The sequence below is a fragment of the Manis pentadactyla genome, chromosome 2 (assembly GCF_030020395.1).
Source record: "Manis pentadactyla isolate mManPen7 chromosome 2, mManPen7.hap1, whole genome shotgun sequence".
Classification (NCBI taxonomy): domain Eukaryota; kingdom Metazoa; phylum Chordata; class Mammalia; order Pholidota; family Manidae; genus Manis; species Manis pentadactyla.
In genome coordinates, this window is record NC_080020.1 from 51,019,071 (window position 1) to 51,043,379 (window position 24,309).

Genomic DNA, 24,309 nt, shown 5'->3' on the forward strand with positions numbered 1-24,309 from the left:
AATTGAGACTGACTTTTGAGCTGCTTGAGAGTGGGGCACGGGGGTGCGCAGAGGGCCAAGTTCTGTGGTGGACTAGAGCTAAGTCTCTGGAGCCAGACTGCTGGGTTTCTAAGACTCAGGAGCTCTAGGACCTTGGGAAAGGCTTGGTTTTCTTACTTTGAAAACGGGGGATGATATTAGCATCTACCTAATGGGGTTATTTTGAGGATTATATGGATAAATAGATGTGAAGTGCTTGGGATAGCACTAGACACAAAGTAAGTATTCAGTGAATTAGCTCTCTTATAGTATTACTAATGTATCTCATGCCTTAAACTGTCAGTGGTTGGTGGGGATCACACTTTGGGTTGAAGGACTCCAACTGTGGACCCTTACCCCTTGCAGGATGCCTCTCTGAGGAAGACATGCCTGCATGCTACACAGAGAGCAAGAGAACGGGGCCTTGGGGCATCTCCTCTGTTTCCCATACTTTCCAGGGTGGGGTGCACACCACTTAGCACAGTCATCATAGGTGCCCGCACCCCTGCAAACTTCTCAGCCTCTGTCCTGAGAATGGGGCTCATACTTCCTGGATGGGCTTCATCACTTCACTTACCTTTTTTTGGATCCTGATTTCCAACATTATGTCTTCTGGGGGCTCCCTCTGCTGGCCCATCTAGCATGTACCACATCTGTGGAGTAATAGCTCTGAAGTCAGTTTTAGACTTTTAGGGATGTTTGCATAAAAAATGCATTTGAAAACTTTTTTTTTTGGTATGTGAGATACAAATCACATCTGTATTACTTTTTTTTTTTGCCATTTGCATTATGAGTCAGAATATTTTCAGGTTTGAAAAAGTACATATATATTTTTATTTGATTTAGGAAGGGAGTAATCCACAGTAGGCCAAGACTTAGTAACTTCTTCACAACATAGTTATTAAGGATGGAATAGTATATCTTACTTTCCAATATATAGTACTAAATATCTTAGAATCTTATTTCAATAGTCTAAAGTAAACAATGTCTATGATGTGGAGACTTAGCTAATTCTTAAGTCTCAAAAGGTTCCATTTTAAAATGATGTCATGGCTTAGACCCCCTTGGATATTACGTTGAGGGTTTCGTACAGGTCAGAAAATAGTACCTTAGATTTATTGGATGATTCATTATTTATTTATTTGGAATTATAATTTATCAAAATGTGCCCTGATATCCCTAAAATTGCATTTTATAACTTTTGTACTTCTTTGTGTTTTTCTGATCACTATTTCCTTTCTTTTGTCTTTCTTTTCCCCTCTTGCTACTAGGCTCAAACAGCATAAATCGGGTAACTACGAACATGGAAAATGGAGAAAATGAAGGAACAACTAAAATTATCGCCCCTTCACCAGTAAAAAGGTCAGTCAGTTACCTGAAAGAACATTCTGCTATATGCTGTCACAAAAGTGCTTTTTCCTGTTGGCAAGGTTAAGAATCTTTTTACTTTGATAATTAACTGGTACTTTTGATCAAGATAGTCTGTGAGCCAAAGAACTCTTTAAAATACCAATGGAATATAAACCATCAGGACCTGCCTCTCTCATTGGAAGGCAATGCTCCTGCTGTCACAGACGCAAACTCACAGTCTGTGGTCTGCATTCTCTGTAGCAAAGTGAAAATGCCATATGATTTAAAAATGGCATGATATAATGGACTAAGTCAGAGGGACCTGTGAAATAAAGTAGATGATATTCATGTTTAATGTACTGTGTTCATTACAGTGGTGCATTGAACTGTGGCCCCCTGGAAGGAGGGTTTAGAGGCCCAGGGCTGCAGAAGCCAGTGACTGCATATGCATGAAGTTACCGTGGGCCTCTGCGTCAGTGTTCCCAGCAGCATTCCCAGTGGAAAGACCCTCTCAATATATTCCATGGATTGTTTCCCTGAAAGATCAGCCTTGTTCTCTCTTAAGACACTGTTTTAGCATCATTTTTTTCCCATCTCCAATTTTGTTCCTGAAACAGCATTTTAGAAATACAATGAGCTGCTTTCATAGGCTTACTTTCTTCATAGAGATAGCTCTGTGTACATCATGGAGAAGTCCAAGCAGTTGGAAATACGTGAGCTTGAAAGACTTCTTAGATCATCTACTCCATCTTTTGTTAGCAAATATGGTGTTTTCATTCAGCTCGATTGTGATTACTTGGAGGAATATAGCTTATAATTCCCCAGAAAAATCATTCGAAGATAAGAGGATTCTCACAGTTGTGGTATTTCCCCTAGGGTATTGCCTACATTTTCTTTTGCATAGTTCCAGGACATTCTTTTTACAGATTCTCTTTTTGGAATGACAAGGTTTTGCCTTTGCACACACTTCACTGCGCTTCCCTTAATCAGCCTCACAGACTGAGGCTGTTCAGTCTGTGTGTATAGGGCAGGCTTATGGCAAGTCCAGCACAAGAACAGAAATCTTCCATGAAATTCAGATCCCAGGCCTTTACAGAATGTACAGAAGGAGGTTCAATCCCCTTTGCAACTGCATTCTTGCCAGTAGGACTGACACCTGAAGGACCACCAAATTTTTCCATGCAAGCTCCAGATGAAAAAAGTCTCAGGGAGTGACTGCAGTTCATTTGCCACTCAGGTTTCACTGTTCTTTAATGTTGCCTGCTCTCTCTGTGCCCTTTCAGCTCCTGTTGCATTTCTCAGTCTCCCACTTCTCTTTCTACTTTTTCTTCGATTTATTAAGCATGCACACATTTTCTACTCTTGTATTAAATACCTTCCATATTTATTACTTTTCCTGATTTGAGATGTAAGCTTTTACTTTGGGAATTTGATCTTTGAAAGATTTTTTAACCTTTATAAAAATAATGTATTATTCACATGTAAAATGTACCTACTATATACTAATACTTTGAGGCTTATATTGATTCCTATATAATGCTATAATCCTATATAGTATGCTAGGGTACAAGTTCATTTTCTTCTTTTGAAATGACCTTGTCATTTTTTCTCTCTCTCTTCTGTGTTAGGTGTTAAAAAAGAATCCTGCTATGACCATGTTCAAGGATAATTATATAGAGGGTGCCTCAAAAAGGCAGGGTTAAAAGTGGATTAGGAGTTAAGTAGCTCTATCTTTTTCTGGGTCTGAGACTCCCCAGGAAGTGAGAGGTGACACATCTCCCCTTCCCCCACTGGTGACCCAAGTTTGCTGATGAGTCCCGTCCTCTGTGTCTCCCCATGTGTTTCTAAAACAATTTGTTGGGATTAAATAACAACTCAGTTATATTTACATTCTTAGGGCAGAAAGGTGATACCCAGTCAGGAAATAGCGTTTGGGAGTTATTCTGATTTGGAAGGATGAAGCCAAGATATGGCGGAAGCTGGGGGCAGGGGAAGTCGGCTTGGGGTGTTGTGAACCTGTCCGGAGCTGACCGACCTGCACAAATTCAGACTCAAGTACAGAGCCAGGGGGTCTCTCAGCACTGCTGAAAAGGCTCACAAGCCTGCATCCCTTAGCTTTTCTTGCTTGTTGGCTTTCTTCTTTTCTTGCCTCCAATGTTGCGGTTGCCCTCGCTTCCAGTTGTGCGGGTGGACCCTCTGAAAGTTTCTTCACAAAGGGTGACCTAGCTTCTGTTGACTTAAAGCAGTAAAACTAGAAAGAAGGAGGGGGTAAAAGATCCAAAAGTACTTACTGGAGGGTTATTTTTTAGGCAACAGCTTCATCTTCTTTATGGATTGAATCACAGGTATAAATAAAAACATGCACATAGTTTAAAACATTTGTTTAAATAGTTTTACTGAAGAAATAAATGTGAGTTAACTTCCTTTTGTTTTCTAGTTAATTTCTTTTCCATACATTTTTTTTTTTAAATTAAAGCTGTAAGAAAGCAAAGAATGAAAACAGCCCTGATACCCAAAGAAGCAAATCTCATGCTCCGTGGGAAGAAAATGGCCCCCAGAGGTAAAGGGCATCATTGTTTTTCTGAGGGAGAACAGTACCAAAGGGGTTAGCAATTGCAGTTCTTTAAATAATGGAATCCATCTGCTTTGTGGCTGATCATGACTAGTGGTGGACAAGGCAGTCAGATTCCTAAACCAGCATGGCAAAGAACTTATGAATTGAAATCAAGAAGATATGTCCAAATATGAAACTTCCTCTTGTAAAGACAGAGAGGAAAATGAGGCTATCTTAAAAAAATGTCTGGAAGGTCACTATGATGATTTAGAGTAAGGTAATATAATCCTGAAAACTCCAAATTATATATTAGCGATAATCTCCTCTATTTCATAGTTCTTGTAAAAACTTCAGTTGATGAATAGTGATTCTAGAAGACTTTCTTGGTAGAGATATCAGTTTTTATAGTTTCTTTCTGTGCACATCTACCAAAGCAGTAACAGCCCTGCATTTTAGCGTATGGACTTTGTAGTTGGTGTGGTGTACAGTTCCAGGTATGACTGCCTGGTAGCTTGGACTCTAGCTCTGCCACTTCCTAGCTACTTTACTTGGGCCCTTTAATTAAACATTCTGTATTTTCATTTTCTTTTCATTAGATGGGCCTAATAACTGTATTTCAGTGCTTAGGATTGATACAAAGATTAGCTAAGATAATGTTTATGAAGCCTTTAGCTCAGTCTGCGCCTGGCGTGGAATAGGTTTGTCATGAATGCAAACCAGTTTTGTTATTATTGCCATCATTTGTGTGTGTTCATTTCTTACTGTTGAAGGCCAGTGAAGAAAACCTGTCCCTGCAAAATAAGATTTTTATGATTTGATTTACCAGGTCTTACCTCTCTTTTCTTTCAATAACTCCTGTCAGCAAAGAGAACTGTGTATCTAAGATCCAGTATTCCCCAGCAAGTACCAACTGTGTAGTTATGAACACTTCCCCAGATCTGGGTGAGGGTACTGCCCCTCCCGGCCCTCTGTGGGCATTGTTGACCATCTCTCTTCCACTCTAGCGGACTCTACAACTCTCCCAATGAGCGCACAAAATCCCCAAAGTTCCCCTGCACACGCCGCCGAAACCCCTCCTGTGGGAGTGACAATGACTCTGCACAGCCAATGAGGAGAAGGTAAGCTGAATGCAGCTGCCCGGTTTTTAAAATTCCATCGAAGCTCTCATCCCATCACATTTATTTTGTAGGTTATTCTCATAATGTCATTACTGTTTATATCCCCAAAATAACAAAGTTATTTTTTTTTTAGATAAAATAAGCTAGGAATCCTGAAGCATTTCTCTTAAATAGCCAGAGTTTCAGAGAATAATTTCATAAAATATTGACAGGAACTTGCTTATTATATTATAATTAAGATTGATAAGTTAAAAAGTATATGTTATGTATGTATTTTAACAACATATATCGTTTGTATAATATATACATATAGCATAGTACATGTTAATATGTAAAAGATGAAGTGTTTTGACCTAAGAAGACAAAATTACGTTTATAGATAAATCTTGGCTGAGACTGAGTGCTCTGCTCTCCAGACTGACATTTTTGCATGAACTAGAGTAAAACCTCTTTCAAGCATGGAGAAAATGAGTCCTGTTACATTTTACACAGCAGGTCAGATTGTGTGATTATATTTGTGTGTGCTTAATTTTTTAAGAAGTCCATATCTGCAAGTTTTGGTCTCGCTATGAAATTGCAGGCAGGCAGTGTGGCCAGTCCAGAGAAGAAGACCTAGAAATTACTTGCATGTGAAATTCATTCCATTCCTACATCATGGTGACTGTGTTTTACTTTGGGTACCTGTACAGCGGTGTTTTATGAGTGATGTTTACAACTATCAGAAGAAGTTCAGATTATGTTCTGATATAATCACCAAGATTCTTTTGATATGCACTGTGGATTTGGAAAGCAGAAGCCCTCTTCTGTGTGCCCTTGTTTATTACTTGCTGGTCCATCCCTGTTTTATTCCTTCTACTTCTGCCAGTTTCCCAGAGTCTTGTTTCCCAGCTTTCTCAAACCAGGTCCAACTTCACTAAAATCCTTTGATGGTTAAGAAGAGAAAGGCCTACAACACTTTCACCTAGTAGAACTGAAAGGGGAAGCTAAATCATGAGCAAGAGTGATTAGACAGAATAACAGAATAATAGTCAGCATTTATCATATTCCAAGTTCTGAGCAAATTGCTTGCCATATCTCATTTGATCCTTGTAATATAATAACCCTATGGAGACCGGCTCTTGTATCATTCAGTCTCTGGGCACTTCCGGCAGAGAGGGTTCATGCAGGGAATTGCTGCACAAGGGAGAGCAGGACTGAAGGAGCAAAAGGCAGAGAGTGGAGCCACTCTGAGATCTGGGTACTGTCCTGGTCCTGGGCTGCAGGAATAAAAGGCAAGAAGGAGGCGTTACCCAAAGACTCAGAAGGTGCCTCCCTCTGCGTGGGCCCTCCTGTCCTGTGCTTGCTGCTGATGTCACCATGGGTCCCACTGCAGTCGGCATTATTCTTGCTGCCACTGCTGGACGCACCACCCCTGTGCCAATGGCGTGGAGGTCCCCCCACCTCCTGCAAAGAGCCACGGTGGGTGCCGCAGGCGCTGCCAAAAGCAGAAGTGCCCCCCTTCTACCTGTCGAATGCCTCCCTGAGTAGAACCCACTGGCACAGAAATCCCGGAGAATGTATTTCTTGGGCTCTCAGTTTTGGGAATATAGGGGGAGATTACAGATGGGGCAGGATGAACTGCGCACCAGTGGACAGCACCTGGCCCAGCAGATCAGGAAACTGAGGCTCGGAGAGAGGATGGTAACTGTCTCTGTTGCACATCTGGGGTTTGGATCTAGGGCTAGACATCTTGAGAAGGCAGGGATAATGAGCCATCATTTACATAAGGCAGAGGAAAGATTTTTCTGCCCTCTTTCCGGACAAGGGTCGGTCCACCTGGACAGTGCTGAAAACCAAGTTAACAGGGCTGAGAAGGACTGCCAAGTGGATCTGTGTGAGTGTGTGTGTGTGTGTGTGTGTGTGTGTGTGTGTGTGTGAGAGAGAGAGAGAGAGAGAGAGAGAGAGCGAGAGAGAGAGTGCGAGCAGGTATGGGTAGTAGGAATCACTAAATATATTAAGAATTTGGCTCTGTATGAGTATTGTTAAATAGGTTTTATAGTTTTTCATCCTTAATTATTAGTGTGCTTTGTCAGCATTTTCTAAATAATTACACATTGTGAACAGATGATCATTTTCATTTTAATGTATCTGAAAATGATTCACCACGTTTTGCTAAAATATACCAAAATTTACATAATTTTCTTCCCAAACTCATTGCTTGACATAGTTTGGAGCACATACATCCCCAAATCCAGACTTAATGACTTCTAATTTGAGATCCATTTTATGCTGGCTTCCTGTGAAATACAGACAAGTAATTGTGATAAGTGGATACAGGATCCTTTCACTGGCACTGTCCAGGGAAAGACTGTTTTGATTTATGGGGAAAATAATCTTTATGTCTGGGCAGCCATAGCTTTCTGTCTGGTTGGTGAATTACTTGAAAGGTCTCTTATTGGACAGGTGTGTGGTAAGGAAGCTAGCCATTGCTGCATGTTGGCATAGAACAGCAAAAGCTCATTCTTTGTTTCTTTCCACTATAAACGACCTATAAATGTCCCTGTCCTTGTCAGTCTTGTTTTATCATCACACACATTTACCTTGCCCCTGGGCACGGATGCCTACATAGCTGGATTAATTTCTGACATTTAAAACTGAAATTTGTCATCAGCATGGAAGAATCTCAGGGATGAAATGTAGTAATAGGAAATTCTACTTTGCTATGGGTGCCAGAATAACATGTTTTGCAAAGTGTGTCAACATTTCATATTTTGCCAGTTGTTTGTCATTAGATGCCTGTATCTATCAAATCCTGGCAGAGTCTAGCACACTGGTCCTTAACCTTTTTGTGTGACTAAACTATCTGAGAATCTGATGAAATGCTGGATTCATTCCCTAGGGAGGAAGAATTAAATACAGATACCAACTCTCATATGATTTTCAAGGTTTAATGGGACCCCGAAACCTGCTTGTTTAAACATTCCTGTTTAGAAACAGAAAGCATACTTTCTGACAGCACAATTTATTTTCACCCCTGTTCATTTTTACACTCAAAAATATTCATTTAGTGTCTGCTTTATGCTAGGCACTGTGTTAAACTGCACTAGAGAAAGTCCTTGCCCTTTAAGAGCTTACAGTAAGTGGGATAAGAAAAATAGGATTTTAAAAATGATAGATAGTATAAACAAATGCCTGTGCCATTATGGCTTTAAGTATTCTTGATGGAGTTTTGTGGTGCTTAGGATTTAAAAAATCTTTTTATTGAAAGCTCTCATGCATGCAGAATAGTATATGTGTCATAAGAATATTGGTTGATAAATTTTTACCATCCAAACACCTGTGTAACAGCACTGCTAGGGGAAGTTTTATTGAGTCACTGAGTCAAGGAGGTCAATGAAAGTTTCCTGAGGTTGGATGCTTGAGCTGGAATCTGAGACGGGAGCAGGTAAAGAGAGGAGGGAAAGAAGGGTGAGCACGTGCAAAGGCCTCAGGATGGAAGGGAGCATTCCTGAAAAGGATTAAAGGCCAGTGTTGTTCAAGTAATGAGAGTGAACAGGAACATGTAAGAACCCAGAGCGAAAGATGGGGCCTGATGTCACAGGACCCCTGAGCCTTTGAGGGTTTTGGTCATTAGGCCAGAATTTTTTGGAAGGGGCTGATAACAAGATCACATTTGTATTGTGTCAAGAGGATCCTGCTGTCCTATGGGCAAAAGATCAGAGAAGGTAGTAGTATAAATAGACCAGGTGAAAGCTATATTAGGAGTGCTCACAAAAGAGAATGAGAGCTTGGGTCAAGGTGGGGATGTGGAGAAAGAAGGAAGTGGATGGTTTTGAGACCACTGGGAGGTAAAATAAAAAAGCTAGAAGGATCAGTATGAGGGCTGAAGGAGCAATAGCTGTCAGGAATGAAATCCACACTTGTACAGTTTTCTGGAGTGAAGTGGATTCACTGAAATAAGAATCACCAGGACATCACAGGCTTGAAAGGAACAGATGTAAGTTTGGTTTCCAAAATGTTGAATTTTTGGTACTTCTGAGAAGTCCAAGTGCAGGATTCAAATGGATTGTTGGATATAAGTCAGGAACTAGATTAGCTCTCTGGACTGAAATATAAATTTCTTAAAGATGTTAATACAACTAGAGATGAGGCTGTACTGGTAGATAGTATATAAAGAATGTAAAGACAAAGCCATTGACAGAACTGTGAGAAACTTCATTTATTTGGCTGAGTTGAAGAGGACTAGCTTGTGAAAGAAAAATTGTGGCCATAGGAAAAATCAAGAGAATGAAAATCTGCTTACTAAATAGTTCCCTTCTTTCATTCCCAGAATGCTAGAAGCTAAGTTTGTGTTTCCTAGGCATGAGATTAGAGAATGTCACTCTAAGAAATGGACAAATGGGAGAGAAAAGACCTACACATACCAACTTTCAAAAAGAGTCTCCAATGAAAGGGTTGGAATGACCCGTATTGCTTTGCTCCACATTAGAGTGAAGCCAGCAGTTAACATGCTGTGAACCATCCAGAGGGCTCCAGTCTTTTTAGTCTCTGATGGTTAATTATGAAGGGTGAGCCATATTCATCTGGCGTTGAGGATAGCTCCTGTTTGGAAAGACAGAGACTGAAACAATTAGGACTGTGTGGGAACTCACAGAAAATACAGACAATATAAGAAACAAGGATGAATTTCTAAAAAGTATAATTATCTTTAGAAAAATGAAAAACTTAGTATTGAAAGCAAAGAGTGAATAAGAATCCTTAGACTTTAAATTCATGTGGTAGAATTTAAAATAATCAATAGAGGGTTTAGAGATTAGGCTAAGGAAATCATTCCCAAAGTAGAACAAAACAAAACAAAATATGGAAATAAAGATAAAAAATTATCAAACCTGGATATCAAACATTTAATAACAAAATTTCTAAGAAAAAATAAAATGGAAAAGAGGAAACTATTAAAGAAACAGTACAAAGAAACACAAACCCAGAACTGAATGGACTAACTTAATAAATAGAATCCACTGAGCATTTGACATAACAGATTGAAAAGTCAGATCCATTCCAAGATCCACTATCATGAAATCTAAATACATTATAGGCTAAGAGAGAATTTTTTAAACTTGGAGGTGGGGGAGGAATATTGAGAGAAAGAAAAGTCCACCAGTGATGACAAGCAGAATGTAGCATGGCACTGCTTAACAGCCATATCAGAGAAAAAAAAATAATGAAACATTTTCTGAAAATGCTGAAGAATTGTGGAATTTAGGATTCTATGCCCAGAGAAACTATAATTATGTGTGTAGAATAAAGACATCTTCAGAAATTCTAGTTCTCAAAAAATGTACCTGCCATGCTAATTCCCTTCTTCAATAACTGCATGAAATATTCCACTGAAACCAACACAAGAGGCTGTGAGACCTGGAAATATGAGCTCCGTCATACAAAGAAGTAAGAGGATTTTTCTGGATCACAGAGAAGGGAATAATCGAAGCAGTATCTGTGCCACAGTACCGGAGAGCAGGCGGGCAGAGGCTCCAGGAGGAAGGCAGGTGAGGTCTGCAGAGCACCTGAGCACTCCTCCGTCTCAGGAGGGCTTTTGCAGTGCTCTCAAGGCTGGGGTGAGGAGACAGTTATCAGTACCAGGAAAGCTAGGCAGCCGAGAGGTACATAGAAAAGTAGGCAATTACCATCTCTAAGAAAATCGTGAAACCTGTACAAGAATGGAATTGCATTCCTTGAATGCCATATAGATGATCTGTGAACAATATTCACGTAATTGTGTTTATGCTAAATAGTTATCCAAATATTTGGTTTAAGGACAGAAACATATCAATGTTTTGTTATTTATTATAAGTATGTTGGAGAAATGGTGGAATGTAAGTTATGTTGGTGTTTTTAGAAAGCCAAATCTGCCCTGATCAGAGTGTGAAAGCACATTTAATAATGGGTAGGAAATGGATACAAGGGGCTGAGGCACCTCTCTCAAGCAGTTTGTCTTAGAAGGAGAGAGATGGGGCAGGAGATGAAGGGGAGTGTAGAGTCAAGCAGGTATGGATTTTTTAAATAGGAGAGACTTGAGAATGTGAAAATCTGGTGAAAGAATTTTCCATAAAGACAAGTTGTATATACGTGAGAGGTAGGAGGGTAGTTAATGAAAGTCATTGAGAAGGCAAGAGGTGCTGGAGGTGGGGGACCACTAACCTCAGTTATAAGGACAGATCTGTAAATAACAGAGAGAAAGATGTTGGTAAAATTTATTTTTGGCAACAGGAAGATGAAACAGTTCTATGTGATGGTTACTTTTTCCTTTGGAAGGAGAAAATAAAGTCATGTGCTGAAGCAGAGGTGCAGTGCATCAGAGTTGGAGGGTAAAAAGAGTTTGAAATTGCTTTGCAAAATACTTAGAGAATACTAAGTATTCAGAGAATACTTAAATCAGAGGATGATGGTGGGCTTGTTGGGCCATGTTGTGAGTCCACTTGAGGTTTATAAACAAGGATTTGTAGTGTAACTAATACGCCCTTTTGTGTTAAGTCCCTCCGGCAGGGCTCAGCCAGCAAAAATAACAGCTAATGATTACTGAGTGCTTACAATGGGCCAGGACCCACTTTATGCATTTTAAATCCTCATAACATTTTATCCTCATAACAACCCTTTGTGGGAAGTTCTATTAAAACTGAGGCACTGAGTAGAGAAGTTCTATTAAAACTGAGGCACTGAGTAGAGCAGTAATTTATTTAAATCATACACAACTCACCAGTTGAGGAGATGGGATTCACATTTGGGTTGTCTGGCTCCAGAGCCCACATGTTAACCAGAATGCACCATCAAAGCTGCTTTGAAGGTAAACAGGAATGGTGAACAGGAAGGGGAGGAGGCTGTGGTCAGAGCAAAGTGCTTGGAAATGGTAATAGATTATGATAGAGTCCAAAGTGTGACGATGCAGGGTGCTGTTATCATGAAGAAGTTATTAGGGAAGTCAACAGACTTGGAGAGCAGGGTGTTGGGAAGGGCATTCAAGTGAGAGCTGACTTAAGGCAGATAATAGCAGAGCTTGGCTCCGTGGACTGCAGACCTAGGAGATGCAGACTAACCCCATCACTGGATGAATGGAACTTAACAGACATGTTGTGCATTGTTATTTACTGACTCTTTGCAGCTCCACTAGGTTGCTGGCTTCTTGAGGCCAGTTGGTGATATATTTCTGGGACCTATTGTAGGGCTGGGCATATATATATATATGTATGTATGTATATATGTGATTTAAATGTTTGGTGAATGAATGGCAATAGATACGCATTATGAGAAATCATTTTGGTGTGCTTTCCTTAGCCAATTGGTAATTTTCTATTTTCTTTAACGTCTTCATTTTTTTTGTTTTCTACAGGAAAGCCCATAACAGTGGTGAGGACTCAGATCTAAAGCAAAGGAGAAGGTAAAAAAAAAAAAATTGAAGTAGGATCAGGGAGAGGGAGGAAGGGTTAGCAGATTAGCTCTATTCATAGTTGAGGTAAGTGTGGGACATGTTTTTGTTTGTTTTATTAGTGTCGGCTTTAAGACTATTATAAAAATGTTTTCACCTTTCAAATACCAATTTTGGCCTCAACTGGTTATCAGCCTTACTCCATTCTGTAGCTTCCTTAGCAATTTCTCTTTTTTTCTGCTCCTTTGTGTCTCAGAGGAGCTGTCCCAGTTATCTCTGGCTACATTAAGGCCACTCCAAAACTTGGTGGCTTAAAGCAACAACAGTCGTCCATGTCTTGTATGATTCTGTTGATTGAACAGGCAGCTCTTTAACTAGTTTTGCTGGTTGCACCTGAAGCTGCAGTCAGATGGCGCCTGAGGCTGGATTATTCAAGAGGCCTTTCTCTCTTGTCTGGTGTCTTGGCAGAATGACTGGAGGCCTGGGGCCTGCCTCTCTCCCTCTCCTTCTGCCTCTCCCTCTCCCTCTCTTGCTCTGCCGCACCCTCCCTCCCTCTCTTCCCTTGGTCTCTCCACTGGCTATCCTAGGCTTCTTGAGCAGCTGGGTGGCAGCAGGAGCTGTTGACCCTGTTAAGGGATAGCCCTGGGACTGGCAGGGTATCCTTCCTCATTTTATTGACAAAACCAGTCACAGGACCAGTGCAAATTCAAGGGGAGGGGAAATAAACTCTACCTGCCTTGATGTGGAGGTGGGAGTATGTAAGGCTTTGTGTCCATGTTCAGTTCACCACAGCAGCTTATAGCTCTGCCAGCCGGGTCCTGCTGGAAGTGCTTGATTCTGTGGTCTGTTCCAAAAGCATGCTGATATTTGCCTTCAGTGGCTTCCGTGTTCTGTGTAGATTCATTTAGAGGTCTGATTGAATCGAGAAACGCTGGCAGGAGAGAGCATACAGTTACTCACGTTTGGATTAGTAATTTTACTGCAAACTTAATTCCAAAGAATCAACCTGTACCTTTCTGAAATTTTTTATTTGTCATAAACATGGGTTTTTGTCTTTTGCTCTTCTCATTTTTCTTCAGGTCACGCTCACGCTGTAACACAAGCAGTGGTAGTGAATCAGAAAATTCTAATAGAGAACATCGGAAAAAGAGAAACAGGTAATATTGGAACAGTGGAGTTAACTATAACTCTGAAATCAGAGGCTGCTGGTGGTGGTAGATGGTGTGTGTCCTGTGTATTTTCTCATCTGTGTTTAAGAAGGAATCTGGCACTATTTTGAAAAACTGTTTTTGGAAACCATAGCTCTTTGAACTGAGTTTCTCATCTTAAAAGTAAGATGATTAAACAACTTGACCTTGAGGTCCCCTCATGTTAATTAAAAAAAATCTATATTTAGATACAATAAATAATGAATTTGTCTAAGGGTGGTAAGAAATTTTACTGTTTATAGGAGGATTTCTCCCTAAAGTATCTTTTAACATGGCATTACTATATTCTGCCCTACCAAAAACAAGACTCATTGTCATAGATTTTATAGTTTTAACTTCAGTACATGCAAATATGTGCTTATATTCAGGTCAGGCACACACAGTTAGATGGGTGGATGCAGTTAGTTCATATCTTTAAGTCTCATTTTTAAGAGCTTGTTAATACCATCATTTGACATGTAATCAGTGTAAGTGATGGCTTAATGCATTAATCAGTTCTCCCTCATCCCAAAATGTTTATTTGAAAACAAGTGTTTGTGTAGTGAAAGAGCACCAGGTCAGGAGTGAGAAGGACTCAGTGGCTAGTTGTGCCTGTGTCTAACCAGGTGATTCTCAACTGGGGGGCAATACCCGGTCCCTGAGGGCATTTGGCAATGTTCTAAGACACTTGTGATTGTCACCGTTGTGTTGGGGGATGGCTACTGGCCAAGGATGCTGCTAAACACCCTGCAGTCACAGAACAGCCCCCTTCCTGTCCTTCCTAAAGAAGTATATGGTCCAAAAAGTGTCAGCAGTGCAACTGCTGGGAAAACTGTTCTCCCCTGACATGGAACTCAGTCCTGCTTGCTTTACTGGGTTGTCTTTTTCTCTTTGGAAAATGAGGAAGTTGGGCAAGAGAATCTCCAGAGTCCTTCTTTAGTGCTCAGAGCTCCTGTGGTGGCACCAACTGAATTGGCCTCCCTCTTTAACTACAAAGCCTGGGTAGTAATAGCCCAGAGAGCATTGTAAAGGTGGACCATTTTCTTTTTTTTAAGTAATTAATTAATTTTTAAAAATTTGGTATCATTAATATACAATCACATGAGCAACATTGTGGTTACTAGATTCCCCCCGTTATCAAGTCCCCACCACCTACCCCATTACAGTCACTGTCCATCAGGGTAGTAAGATGCTGTAGAGTCACTACTTGTCTTCTCTATGCTGCACTGCCTTCTCCGTGCCCCTCTCCCCACATTATGTGTGCTAATCATAATGCCCCTTATTCCCCTTCTCCCTCCCTTCCCCCCCCCAGTCCCTTTCCCTTTGGTAATTGTTAGTCCATTCTTGGGTTCTGTGATTCTGCTGCCGTTTTGTTCCTTCAGTTTTTGCTTTGTTCTTATACTCCACAGATGAGTGAAATCATTTGGTACTTGTCTTTCTACGCCTGGCTTATTTCACTGACCATAATACCCTCTAGCTCCATCCATGTTGTTGCAAGTGGTAGGATTTGTTTTCTTCTTATGGCTGAATAATATTCCATGGTATATATGTACGACATCTTCTTTATCCATTCATCTACTGATGGACACTTAGGTTGCTTCCATTTCTTGGCTTTTGCTGTGACAAACATAGGGGTGCATATGTCTTTTTGAAACTGGGCTCTTGCATTCTTAGGGTGAATTCCTAGAAGTGGAATTCCTGGGTCAAATGGTATTTCTATTTTTAGTTTTTTGGGGAACCTCCGTACTGCTTTCCACAATGGTTGAACTAGTTTACATTCCCAGGGGTGGGCCATTTTCTCAGGAAAGCTGTTTATGTGGAACCTTCCTGGAGTCACACTAGACAGAGGTGAGATCTCAATGTGTTATGACACCTTTGTCGAGGAAATTAGTTGTTTCTTTGTCTGTAAAAGCCCAAATATAGAGGGCAGCTCTCCCTCAGGTACCCTCTTCCTGCTATAAAATTCAGGATCTGCACAAACAACACAAGAACAAAGCAAAAAAAAAACACACAAAAAAACACAAAAAACAAAAACTACCCGACAATTTTCCCACCTATTTGTACTCACTGTTCAAGCCAGTATCTTAACAAATGTATTTCTGTTTTGCTTGGCATATTCTCAATTGTGTTCATAGATGCTCTGATATCAATTTCTCAGAAGGTAGTCTGTTTAAAAACAGTGTATGTCTTTGGGGATCAGAATGCTCTTGGTGACATTTACTGTTAAGAGTGAAACACTATTTAAAGGTTGCCAACCTCTCATTAGTAATGTAGTTGCACCAGCTTCAATATTCCTTGTAGGTGTTTTTTCTCTCCTGAGTTTCTCTCCTTGTTTCCCATGAACAATTTTTTAGTTTAGCTTTCTTTGTACTGTATAAGTAGCACATTTTAGAATACTGGTGATTCTGATGTTTAAATGCTACTATGCTTTGTAAGGCTATTGGTGAGAGACCACTTTCAAAACACACTCTGACACAAAGGCTTTCAAACTCATTTGTTTTACCTGCAGAAATACTGCCCTAGGGTTACATAAGTTGCTTAGGTCTGTAGATGATGTGAAGAGTCTAGCTCACAGGGGCGCAGCAAAGAGTGAGCAGAGGAACAAATACAACTTCCAGCCCAATCCCCTCTCCTGAAAATTCTGGCTCAGCAGGTGGCAGTGTGCAGGGAAGGAGGGCGCAGGCACATTACACTGCCTCTGGGTGCCACTTACCCATTATGCTCTGCTACCACTATCCTTTCTGTTCCATTGTTAGCCATTTAAATTTTGCCAGAACCCACTCGTTCCACATCAGGATGCATAAGTGTGAACGTTTAAACTGCGGTTCTGCTAATGGTCCCAGTATGTCTTCTGTCTGTGATGGAGGTGGTCTCCTGGCATCCGACTTCTTGCTTGTGGGGAATGACTCTCTTCAGCCTCATCTGTCCTTGCTTATCTCGGCCAACAGTGTGACCCAGCCAGCTCTTAGCAATGTCCTCTGTGCGTTTGTTAAAGGACTCTGGTAACCCTAGAGCAGGGCACGTTGCATCTTGAACATGCAGACATTCTACTTCCTGCCAATAATGTCTCTAAATGCAGCCCCAGATACTTCATCACTTTGAAACTAGAGCCTGCACCCAGCAAACCCTGCTTTCCTGTCTTCCTGTGGAAACTGGACCTGGGGCAGAGGGGCAGAGGTGCAGATTTGCTTTTCAAACACTGTTTTGAAGGCCATGTGCAGTGGAACACTGGGCAATCAGATTTGCTGGCCAGAGGTGTTGTTACCCCTTGCCACTCTGTCTGCTCATTTCTTGTGATGTAAGGAAGTCTTTCATGTAGGTTTGAGGCAACTCTGAAAATGCTGTTTTTTACACAAAGTGTGCCTCTGTGTTAACTGTAGGGTTTCATTCCATATGGTTTCCTGCAACATCAGAGGGCTCAGCCTCCTTTCTTTAGGGAATTATTTATTCTTCCTTTACTGCTTTCCATTTTAGTTGTACTTTCTTTACTGTTTTCATAATCTGGATGAATATCCTACAGTTTTCTAGGTTTTGAGATTTGAGGAGATAGTTTTTTATTCCCTTTTTATAAGTAGCTGGGAGTTGGAGCAGTTGCTTGTTATGACATTATTTTCTCCTTCATGTGTCTACTATGTCCTCATCTTCATCTGTTCTCTTGCCTCCCTTCTTAATTTTTCTATTACATTAATTTTTCCCACCAAGTTCTTTTCTTTTTCTTTTCTTAGCTTCTTTCCCACTCTTTCTTCCTTTCTTCCTTCTTTGAATTTTGTCTCCACTTAGGAGCCAATAATGTGTCAAAAACCCCCAAGGATGTGGGTGAGGGTCTTCGTTCTGCCAGTTGCTGGTATTTGACCTTGAAGAATTCTTTTAACCAATTTAGATCTCAGTCTTCTCATCTTTAAAGTGGGTTGCACAGTGATCTTTTGTTGAGCGAGTTACTGGAAGGATAGATGAATTCAAAGAGGGAGAGCCCTGTAGAGTATAGAGCCACACAATTTGGACTCTAATTTTGGAATGGTCTTCCATTCTCCCACCTTACCTACCTTTACACATTTGGTCATTTTTTAGGCCAGGCATTCCTATCCTGATTCATGGGTAGGTTTTAGGGGTCTCATAACCCCATGAAATTGTATGTAAAATTCTGTGTGTTTCCAGATGTACAGTTTTCTGGTGATAGGGTCTGTAGCTTTTATCACATTCCTAAAGGAGTGTCTGTGTGACCCCTAAAAGTTATGAAATAGTCATTATGATCTAAATAGCAAAGAATAGATTGATATTGGGAAATTAAATTGGTATTTCAATTCACCGGCAGGATTAAAATGCTTTAAGTTTTCTTTAGAGACTACTTTGCTATACTGATTTGTGAAACAATTGGTTCAATTAAATTCATCAAATTGGGAACCTAGCAGGTACAAGGTGGTATAAAGTTAGCGCTCTATGTGAATATTAGGTTGTGTTAGTTTTTACTAGTGAGAATTTTGAATCTTTTATCTGAGCTCGGGTGGGTCAGCCAGCTTGTGTCTGTAGGTTTGGGTCTGTGGGCTGTGCTTAGGGCTTGCCCAGGGCATGTGTTAAAGGGGAACCTAGGAAGTAGACCATTAGAGTGAAACCTTCATAGATGAGCTTTCCTTGAAAATACCTTGAGCTTAATAAAATACCCTTCACATTCAAAGAATCGGGTCTGCAAAATATTCTTCTGTGCTATTGATGAAAATCAGCAGTCCTTTGAGCATTCACTGGGGAGAATCTGTGGATTTCTCAAAGTCATTAGCTTTGATGTGTTGCTAGGCTTTTAGGATTTTGAAGTGGGAGATTTGGAGGGGGTGGGGGCAGGGACACAGAGAAGTCTGGAGTATTTTGCATAAACATAAAAGTGGAAGTAACTCTGGAGCCTGGTGAGCATTAAAAGAGTAAGAGCAATGGGAGAAGCTTGGGATAAGAGCAGGACTAGAGTGACTTGGCAACAGGGACTATTTGGACCTTTCTGTAATTTTATTCTGTGGTGTTTGCATCATAAACACATGAGTATGTACTTGAAGCTGTGTGTGCGCCTGTGTGTGCACTTGTGCTCAGTGGAGAACAGAACAAAGAATTAGGAAACTTGTGGTAGGAAGTTGACCCTGCTTTGAAGAGCTCTGTGGCTAGGAGCTGGTGACTTTACCATCTGAATCTTAGCTTTCTCACACACAAAGTAGAACAATACTTACCCTGCCTACCTCCCAAGTTCCTAAAGATCTAGGAGATAATGGATGTGCTTTGAAAAGTAGAACCTGCCCTACAAAGCAGTAGGGCAGGTTCTACTAGATGAATGAGAACTGCTCAGAGCTCTCTGAAGTCCCTGTTGTATCTGTAAAATGGGCCCAGCTCCCTGTTTGATAAGAAAGAAGTCAGTGTTCTAACATGAACTTGTTCTGCCACACATGTTGTTACAGTATCTCCCTGCCTTGATGATGTCTTTTAGAATTTGTATCTGAATAATGGATTAAGATAGATTTAAATATTTTAAATGTTTCACAAGGTCTTTTGTATTATTTTTCTAAAAAGAAAAGAAGAAACTGTCCTCTGTGGCACTGCAATTAATGCAGACATTACATCTGCATAGGGCAAATCTAGAAGGTGATGGTTTTGGGAGGGTTTTTGTTGTTAAGACTGGTTTTTAAAAAAGTGCTTTATTGTCTCTGTACACCAGGTAAAAAAATGTGTTTTGGATGATAGCAAGCTTAACCAGTGGGCATTTCTTTCAAATAGCCTGAAAATAGGTAACTGGTTCCTGCAGGCATTCCCTAGCACCCTGTCCTTGATTTAGGTCAGGGATGCAAACAAGATAAAAATTGTGGGTATGGAGAGGGCAGTTCACACAAAGCCAGTGAAAACTGATGCTGCCGATTGCAAGGGTTTCTGATTTCCACTTTCATAAGTCATATCAAGATTGAGACATTTGATATGAATGCCTTAGGGCTCCCAGAGCATAATCAAAGTTGACAGAGATGACTGTGGAAGAGCAAAGCGGCAGCAACTGCGGAATGCTGTCTGATGACTGAGAGAAGGTAAAGCAGGTTGCGAGATCATGAAAGTAGAAGAGTTTGGAAGGGAAATAGCACCAAAGGTTGTCCTTTTCTGTAGGGAGAGCATAAGGAGTAAGTGGAAGAGACAGAAGCACCTTTAAGAGCAAATAAGAGTAATTTACTGATGCTTGGGGAACATTGAGAAAAGCAAATGAATTTTTGCTTGCTGGTCTTCTGGGAGTATGTTGACAGATGCCTGGAACCAACATAAATTTCCCTAGGGAAGAAAAATTATGAGGAATAAAAAAAGAAGATTGGTTTATAGCAGGTGATCCAGAAATGAGTGCAGTTGATGAGAAATACAAGTCCACGATCAGTTGGGACCTGCAGATGTAATATTAGCAATGGAGTGGCCATATGAAGCAATTATCTGGAAAGTTGTGCTATAGCTGAAGAATAGAGGTTTGTTTTAGCATGTTTGCCTGGCTTGGAAATAAAACACAAATAGAGGAAGATAGAGTTTTGAAGCTAGAAAGGCTCTTGGCAATAATTTGGCAGATAAAGAAACTGAGACGTGACCAAGCAGATAAGTCGTTTGCCCAGGGTCTCTGGGTCAGATAATGGCAGAGGTGGGATGAGGCAGAACTCAGGAGCACTGAGAATTGCTTGTATCTTCTTGAAGCTTTATTGTACATTTGCCCCATAAGATTTATCAGGTTCAGCATTAAACATGGTCTTTATCTCAGTGAATGAGAAGTGAATTAAGAGCTGATATGAAGGAAGAACCGATTAAGGAACAAAATAGCTTGACTAAAGATAGAGGGCAAAGGAAAACCCTTAGGCATTTATATAAGAATTAATTTGCTAATGTGAAGAATTCTGCTGCAGAGGCAGAACTGTAATTGGGAAGATGGGACAGAGAGAGTAGGAATAGTCATTATCTTTATTATTGTTATCAAACGATTATATGGCATTTCATCTTCAAAACCTTTTGCAAACTTTAATGAAGTGTCAAATGTAGTTAAAATCTAAATTGCATAGATGGTCTGCAGAAGTAGGGTGTTGAAGTTTGGTGAAACTGGGGAATATATTAGAACTCTCTTACTGAAACACTGCTGGAATATATGCTATTCTAAAGCAATGCTCTCCTTTATACATTAATTAAAAAACAAAAGCCCTGTTATGATAAGGCTTCCTACTCCAGCTTTTAACTCTCCATAGTTGTAGATGAGAAAGTAGACAAAATATGATAAATATGGTTATAACATTGAAGGATACATTAGCATTTTTGAGGTCCACCTCTAAACATGACATTTGAAAATGAATTTATCCCTCATGTAAACTACAGTGAATTCCTTTTTCCCCCTTTACACTTTCATGACTGTCATGTAAGAGCACATTAAGACTTTTTAAAAGGTACCAAATTGTTATAATGCTCACAGTGTTTTTTTTCTTTCTAAATCTCCACATCAAAGTTAAAATATAGCAGGAAAGAATAAAAAAAAAAAAACCCACTTGTATATCCCACACCTAAAATGGGACTTACAGGCAGAATTGTTATAGGAGATGTCTTTTACATTTGAAGATTTCTTTTTTCACTCATGCATAAACAAAACAGTTCGGTTCTGCCTCTTAAAGACTAAGTGTTACAATACTCCTGCTCCTAGGCTAGATTTTTTTCTTTCCACATAGCACCTGTGTTTTCTGGAGCAGTTCAGTGATGGAAGAAATGACACTTTCATTCTTGTAATGAGGTACCGTTAACCAGAGGCCTTTTGTAAGGGTGTAATTCCAAACTTCATTACAGGCTAAGGCAGCCACACCATCCATTACTCAGGAAAATGGGCTTCTATTGTGACTCTCCAGTGAGCCTTACATTTTTAATGTACCTTGTTAGAATATTTATGAACAGTATCACCAGTAGAGGGCATCTGTCTCTGAAACGTGGGTCACCAGGGTATTAAGTGACAGGGTTTCACTGCCCTCACTTTAGACTTTTCAGTTAGATAAATAAAATTTAAAGGTACATGCCATAGTCTGAATTCTTTCTGATTTAGTTATTGTTAGCAAGGTATAGGAACTATGTGTGCTAAGGTCTCAGGAGTTTTAATTTTTTCGTCATCAGAGTAAAGTCTGAGTATGAAGGTAAGCAGCTGAATTCCCCACGAGAAGAGAATGACCACGTGCTGATGTTGCCTGTGACATGTCTGTCCTTGGGGTCAGCCTGTTTGCCTAGGTCAGGCCTTGGTCTTGCTGGCAGGCTTGACCTCTCAAAAATATTTAAAGATGCTGACTTCCTGATAAAATGTAACATCATGAAATACAGTCCTGCCCGTGAACTACGCAGTGATTTAGTTCTGAATGGAGGCTGTAGTCTGAGAGACTTCAGGGTTAGGAGGTAGCAGACTGGGTGTTCTGTCTTTTCCCTGGGCAACAGGAGGTGTGGGTTTCTGTGGGAGGGGAGATAACTCCTTGCCAGCGTGATACCTGCCCACTGACTGTCTCACCCAACTCTGGGTCCCTCAGTCCTGGGAGTGTCTGGATTGCTCCCACAGCAGGCTATCACGTGCTGCATAGAACAGCTTGGAGGTGTGCATTCTACCTATTAAAAATATACATGTGTATGTGTGTGTATGAATACGCATATGGCATTTTCAATGAGCATGTTTGTTTCAAAGAATGGTTAATAATTATGATCTCAAGAATGAGTAATAATGATCTCAAATTTTTCTTCATGTATTTCTAATATTAAGATCTATAGCAACATATGTTCAATTTTAATTTCCACTGTACATGCCACGAGTGAGTTATATTCTTGAATCTGTGACATATCATGACCATATCCTGTTAATTTTTAATAAGAACCTGTTAGAAATGAAAGTGTTAGTGAGGAAATACAGTTCAAAGGCTTGAAGTGTGTCACATATAACTTCTTGCTTAATATAATTCCTCTTTAATCCCTGGAGATTTATTATTAAACAGTTTCTTCCTCAGGAGGTACTGTTCTTTTTAACTTGAATTTGCTTCATATTGTCTTGGTTTAAGCTATATGTGAAATGAACATTTGTCACTTGTTTACTGATTGCTCGTATGAGCAAATCCAGATATCCACCCCCATGTCTAAACCAAGTGCTGTAACAGGGCAACCAAGTCACATCTGTTCAGAGAGAGAAATGATTCCAAACTTGTCTGTTCTTTTCATTTTTACTTTGAAGCAGTTTTGCTCATGCATTCCCAGTACTGGAATGACTGCTGTGCAGTTCCATGCTGGGAGCATCAGGGCGTGATGTGAACCCTCTGAGCGGCTTTCTGAGGAATTGACACAAATTAAAACTTGAATACTCAACTAAGCGTTTGATTTTTGCAAGGAATACTCACGACTTCGCAGTCCTGTTGCAGTGCATCCAGACAGTATTTGCACAGTAATTAAGCACTTGCCTCTTCTGCTCTTCCCCTCCTTTTGCCTGCAACACCTCGCCCTTGTTAGTAGGCTTGATAGAATAGAACTTCAAAACTTCTGCACCGTGGTCTGTGGATGGGTTTTGTTAGGTTCAAACAATATCTTACCACTTAGAATCGGTTCCCAGTACTTAAAAATTGGAAGAGTTCACTTTAAAAGTCCAGAATTGGGGGACATTATCTTTTCAAAAATGAGAGGATTTGGTAATACGGCCCTGTGATCTCACATGGTGGGTGCATATATGCACCCCAGTTCCCCTGGCTCTAGATTCCCTTTCCCTTATTGACATTCCCTGCCTGGCCCCTGACCATGCTGAGAATGCAGCCTGTTTACCTCTTCACCATGTGAGCAGCCATAATCAGAATGGTATGTGCCTACTCAGCTGCTAAGGCGCTGTGCTACCGTGCTTAATGTTTTGCACTTCTAGTTTTCTGTCTTAAAAAATAGGAATTATATCTGCACTTATTATCCATGAAAACTTTTGACAATTAGTATGAATTTTTAAGAGCATTTTAAAGTAAAATTTTTCATTGCTACTTTAATTAGTACGTTAAAATGATTTTGTTTCATAATGCGAGATGGCTGTATAGCAGACACCATTTTCATCAGTGAAAACCTAAATATGTTTTAAATGAATTTTTGTGCGACATGTCTTTTTCCTAGTAAATCTTAAGCCAAAAATAAAAGTCTGAAACTAATATATACTTATATATTTATATATAAATATTATAACATATACTTATATGTGTGTATATATACTTATCTACTTACAGATTTATTAATCCAGTTAATACATTCCTTCCTTCAAGTGGTCATGATAAAATTGCTTCTTGTTAAATTTTCATTTCTTAATAACTTAGAAATAACTTACTTGATAACTTCTTCATGACTTTTAAAAGCCAGTGTAGGATGAACAGAAAAACAGAGCATCACATGTGTGGATGTTAACTTTAGATGAATGGTCTTTGTTTTCAGAACACGGCAGGAGAATGACATGGTTGATTCAGCGCCACAGTGGGAAGCTGTTTTAAGGAGACAAAAGGAGAAAAACCAGGCGGACCCCAACAACAGACGATCTAGACACAGATCTCGCTCGTACGTGGGTTCTTTTTATACCTTGACTCAGAAACACTGAGCTTAGAGTGGCATGCAGAGTCTAGGGCAGACTGGGCTGTCTCTCTGAGGTCTTCTAAAGTGATTAGTTCAGCTATGATTATC

General features: G+C 40.1%; 1 protein-coding gene across 5 annotated transcripts in view; it reads left to right on the top strand.

The window, feature by feature from the left end:
• EPB41L4A (erythrocyte membrane protein band 4.1 like 4A) overlaps positions 1-24,309 on the top strand; it is a 278,688-nt gene that overhangs the window by 215,321 nt on the left and 39,058 nt on the right. For 3 of the 5 annotated variants that reach the window (XM_036886896.2, XM_057492681.1, XM_057492678.1), the window contains 6 exons: positions 1,290-1,380; positions 3,845-3,928; positions 4,927-5,040; positions 12,404-12,451; positions 13,519-13,596; positions 24,067-24,186. In XM_036886896.2, coding sequence (XP_036742791.1) covers positions 1,290-1,380; positions 3,845-3,928; positions 4,927-5,040; positions 12,404-12,451; positions 13,519-13,596; positions 24,067-24,186 — 535 coding nt within the window. The remainder of the gene's footprint in view (positions 1-1,289; positions 1,381-3,844; positions 3,929-4,926; positions 5,041-12,403; positions 12,452-13,518; positions 13,597-24,066; positions 24,187-24,309) is intronic. The other 2 variants (XM_057492674.1, XM_036886897.2) reach the window with 2 other exon arrangements.